The sequence below is a fragment of the Protobothrops mucrosquamatus genome, unplaced genomic scaffold (genome assembly GCF_001527695.2).
Source record: "Protobothrops mucrosquamatus isolate PMUCROS unplaced genomic scaffold, P.Mucros_1.0 scaffold2229, whole genome shotgun sequence".
NCBI classification, from domain to species: Eukaryota; Metazoa; Chordata; class Lepidosauria; order Squamata; family Viperidae; genus Protobothrops; species Protobothrops mucrosquamatus.
The window spans coordinates 23,580-28,353 of NW_015388319.1; the positions used below are offsets into that span (position 1 = coordinate 23,580).

At 41.5% G+C, this 4,774-nt stretch overlaps 1 protein-coding gene across 1 annotated transcript; it reads right to left on the reverse strand.

Moving 5' to 3' along the window:
• Positions 1 to 265: 265 nt before the first annotated feature.
• SSPN (sarcospan) lies at positions 266 to 2,259 on the reverse strand. Its single transcript, XM_015824421.1, has 2 exons — positions 2,179 to 2,259; positions 266 to 628 (listed from the first exon to the last, which is right to left on the reverse strand). The coding sequence occupies exons 1-2, from the start codon at positions 2,233 to 2,235 to the stop codon at positions 266 to 268; spliced, it is 420 nt and encodes a 139-aa protein (XP_015679907.1). The 5' UTR covers positions 2,236 to 2,259.
• Positions 2,260 to 4,774: the final 2,515 nt, after the last annotated feature.

Genomic DNA, 4,774 nt, shown 5'->3' on the forward strand with positions numbered 1-4,774 from the left:
TGAGAGCTGATGTCTCCATTTTGGGGTCTTCTCTTCCAGGAAACGCTCGCGGTTCCTGCTCTAGCACCAAAGGCAGGATGCATAATTCAGAGGCACGTTGGGAGGGGGGAGGGTTCTCTGGCAAGACGGTTTGGCAACAATTTTTGTAAAAATGCACCATCGTGTAGTTCTTTTGGTGTACCTGAACGGATACGTCCACACGTTTCTTGTTTTGGGAAAAGGAAGGTATACTTGGTGGCTTTCCTTGAGACCGTCCTCTCTTCCCCTATACTTTGGGCGGTTGGCCTCCCGCGGCAGCTTGGGACTGCCTCCGGGTTCCGACGTAAAAGACTTGATACCGATCCTTCCACATCACAAAACAGGCCGCGAATCCCACGACGGCTGCCAGGAAGTTCAGGAGGAACTGGATCAGCAAGAAGAGGTAGAAGGTATTCGTGAGGAAGCCGCAGTCGCTCTGGTAGGTGACGGTGCGGCTGAGGGGGTCTGCCGCGTCCAGTTTGCAGTGGCAGACCGCATCAGAAATGGGTTCGCAGGTAAAGCGGATGATCTGGGAGTAGCAGTAGGCAGCGAAAGCCATGGCCAAGATGCAGACGTTCAGACTCAGCGCACTCAGGAGGAAATAGGCAACCTGGGAGGGAAGCAGAAGAGCCGTCTGAATATATATTGCAAGGGATATTCTGCAGGGTGATGAAGTTTGCCATTCCGAACTGCCTCCAAGCATATGCAAAGTTTGGATATATATTTGGGCCAGCAAAATGAGAGAAGAAAAGAGAAGAGAAGAGAAGAGAAGAGAAGAGAAGAGAAGAGAGGAGAGGAGAGGAGAGGAGAGGAGAGGAGAGGAGAGGAGAGGAGAAGAGAAGACTGAATCAGAGAGAGGGAGAGGGGAGGGAGAGGACTGGATTAGGGAGAGGGAGAGGAGAGGGGAAGGGAGGAGAGGAGAGGAGGGGAGAGGAGAAGAAAAGAGAAGACTGAATCAGAGAGAGGGAGAGGGGAGGGAGAGGACTGGATTAGGGAGAGGGAGAGGAGAGGGGAAGGGAGGAGAGAGGAGAGGAGGGGAGAGGAGAAGAAAAGAGAAGACTGAATCAGAGAGGGAGAGAGGGGAGGGACTGGATTAGGGAGAGGGAGAGGAGAGGGGAAGGGAGAGGAGAGGAGGGGAGAAGAAAAGAGAAGACTGAATCAGAGAGAGGGAGAGGGGAGGAGAGGGGAGAGGAGAGAGGAGGGGAGAAGAGAAAAGAGAAGACTGAATCAGAGAGGGAGACGGGAGGAGAGGGAGGAGAGGGGAGAGGAGAGGAGAGAAAAGAGGAGAGGAGACTGGATCAGAGAGAGGGAGAGAGGAGGAGAGGAGAGAGGAGGGGAAGAGAAGAGAAGCAATATTCAGTTTCCCCCATTGGGCCACAAAATTCGAAGATTTCATTCAAAGCATTCTAGAGTCTTCATTTCATGATTGCTTTAAAGGTGTTATCAGGAACGTATAAAGAAATTCAAGCTATGATGATGTGAACATCATGTTTAGCATAGGTTCAAACATTTATTTGCGTGACATAGCTGAGGAATTTGGACTTATTTTTCTTGTTGCATGATTTTATTAAAAATAGGAGACATGGCTTGGAAACCTCTTTAGTTCCCTTATGTATTTAAATAGTTTCCTTCTCTGGTCTACCTTGTTTGACTGACAACATATTAGTAGAAATGGAATTTGAACAGAAAACACCATGACAACGAGAAGTTACTACTATAGCTGGTTCTGAAAACGTTCAAACAATCAAAAATGCGAATTTTTGAAATGTCAGCTCTGGTTGGTGGATATACCGAATCTACACTTCTAGCTAGATATGGGGAAAGAATCAAGGAATAATAGGAACAGGAAGGTCCGTTGGATCAGCTCAAAAATTCAAGATGGCAGCTGTAACATGTGGTTGAAGCTGCTTGTTGTTTTATGGATATTGTTTTTAATGCAGACACAACACACACACACACACACACACACAGAGAGAGAGAGAACTTTAATCGTACCACTACAGCTGCCATCTTGACTTCTTTGACCAGATCCTGTAGACACTTTGAATAGGAAAGATCCTTGGATCACCACTCCTAGATCTCTGGAACCTGCTCCTCTAACCTTATTTTCAGATGGAATAATCAGTTCTTCTCCAAACAAAAAAAAGCTAAACCACATACCTTGATGAAGAACTGAATGCAAGTTTTCTCATCCGGCTGGTAAGAAATACAAAGCATCACAAATCCGATGAGGGCCACCAGACAAACCTGGAGAGAGAAAGATGAATAAATTGAAATTTAAAATTGGAGCAGAGATAGAGGAGGACCTGGCCAGACCCAAACCCTCCATTATCAATTTAGGAGATCAGATAGTTAACAAAATGACAGAATAACCGAATTGGAAGGGACCTTGGAGGTCTTCTAGACCAACCCCCTGCTTGAGCAGGAGACCCTATACAATTCCAAACAAATAGTTGCCCAGTCTTTCCTTAAAAGCCTCCAGTGATGGAGCACCCACAACTTTTGGAGACAAGCCACTGATTAATTGTTCTCACTGTTAGGAAATTTAGTTCTGCCAACCTAGATTAGTTTCCATCCGTTGCTTCTTGTTCTGCCTTCTGGTGGTTTGGGGAATAGGTTGTCCCCCTCTTCTTTGTGGCAGCCCCTCAAATATCAGAACACTGCTATCATGTCACCCCTGGTCCTCCTTTTCACTAGATTAGTTGATGCATATCATTATCACATCTTTACAAGGTCTGCCCAATCATTCATTTAGTGCTTTTGACTGGTGGATCCATCCCAAGGATCCAGAATAGCAATATTGTTATACTATTGGCACTGTTCTAAGTAATGCATCTTTTTGTAATTGATGAGAAGAAATTTTGCCCATTCTTCTTGTGTCCAACTGCATCATTACCGTCACTGATTTCCCTATAGTACAATTTCTACAGTCTCTCCAAACATTAGCATAGTAAAGTATCATACCAAAACATACAGTATACATTTAGAATAGAATAGAATAGAATAGAATAGAATAGAATAGAATAGAATAGAATAGAATAGAATAGAATATATATTGGAAAGCATAGAATAGAATAGAATAGAATAGAATAGAATAGAATAGAATAGAATAGAATAGAATAGAATACTTTATTTGACCAAGTGTGATTAGACACACAAAACTGTGATTAGACACACAAGGAATTTGTCTCCGGTGCAGAATATCTCAGTGTACATGCAAAGCAACAGTGTAATAATAATCATAATAATGATCCCAATAAGAGGGGGTAGTAGAGAAGATAATAAGAAGGATAATGATAATATTACAGCCATACTACATGGGTAAATATATACCAACCTACATAGATATACATAAATATATACATAGAAATATTGACATCTGTTCCCAAAATTGGAATTTGGCCAAGGTAAACTAATGTTTCAAAGGGAATTAAGATTGTTGAAGTTATATAGCAATGTAGTTTACATCCTCGTTATACTATCAACTAGAATCCGTCCACTTATTGCCTTTGGGATCCACTCTGTCTTTACATTATTGTAGAAAATTAGGATATATAATTTGCACAGATTCTATAAAATACCATTTTACATCGTTCTCAAACTTATCACAATATGTTGAATTAAATATGTCTTCACAGAGGCAATTTCAGTTATCACCTGATGGTGAAAATTCCCATTAAAATGCTGTGAAGATGAATATTACATGGAGATTAACATATATTTTAAGAAAGGATGGCAGTGGCTAATTCCCATTAGATATTTCAAACAAATTGTTAAAAGTTATGGCATTTTAAAGCCCCTAGAATATCTCTGGCTAAATTTACAGCAACTTTATGGAGATAATAGGTTTAACCTTGCTGGATTTAATTTTATCATTTAGATTCCTTTGGCATGAGATTTATTACGATTATTTTCCTCTTTGGACCCATTTGGAGTGGAAGTCGGTAATTCCTTCCAAATCTTGGCAAGTTTTGGGGATCAGGTACACTAAATGAGGATTCTTCATTTCCTGCTGTATTCAAGATGCCAGATATTTGCTTACAGGTAGTCCTTGACTTATAACAGTTCGTTTAGTGACGGTTCAAATCTACAACCGCATTGAAAAAAGGGACTTACGGCCATTTTTTCACACTTACAACTATTGAAGCATCCCCGTGGTCATGTGATCAAAATTTGGACGCCTGCCAATTGACTCATATTACAACGGTTATAACCTCCCGGGGTCACATGACCCTCTTTTGCGACCTTCTGACAAGCAAAGTCAATGGGGAAGGCAGATTCACTTAACAACCGTGTGTCTAATTTAGCAACTTGCAGTGATTCACTTAACAACTGTGCCAAGAAAGGTCGTAAAATAGGGCAAACCTCACTTAAGAAATGTTTTGCTTAGGAACAGAAATTCTGGACTCCATTGTTGTCGTAATTCGAGGACTAGCTGTATGTTCTTTCCGAATCAGTTGAGAAATTGATGCTATGATATAATTCAAATATTGAAAATAATAGGAAAGATGATCTCTTGGAACATCTGGATTAAAGAAGGGACTAATACTTTAAAGCAGTTGGCTTTTAACAACTCTGAGAGATTTTTGTCTCAGATTTGACTTATCTTCAGCACATAATAATAATAATAATAATGATGATGATGATGATGATGATGATGAAGTTGGGAGGGACCTTGGAGGTCATCTAGTCCAACCCCCTGCTCAGGCAGGAAACCCTATAGCATTTCAGACAAATGGCTGTCCAGTCTCTTCTT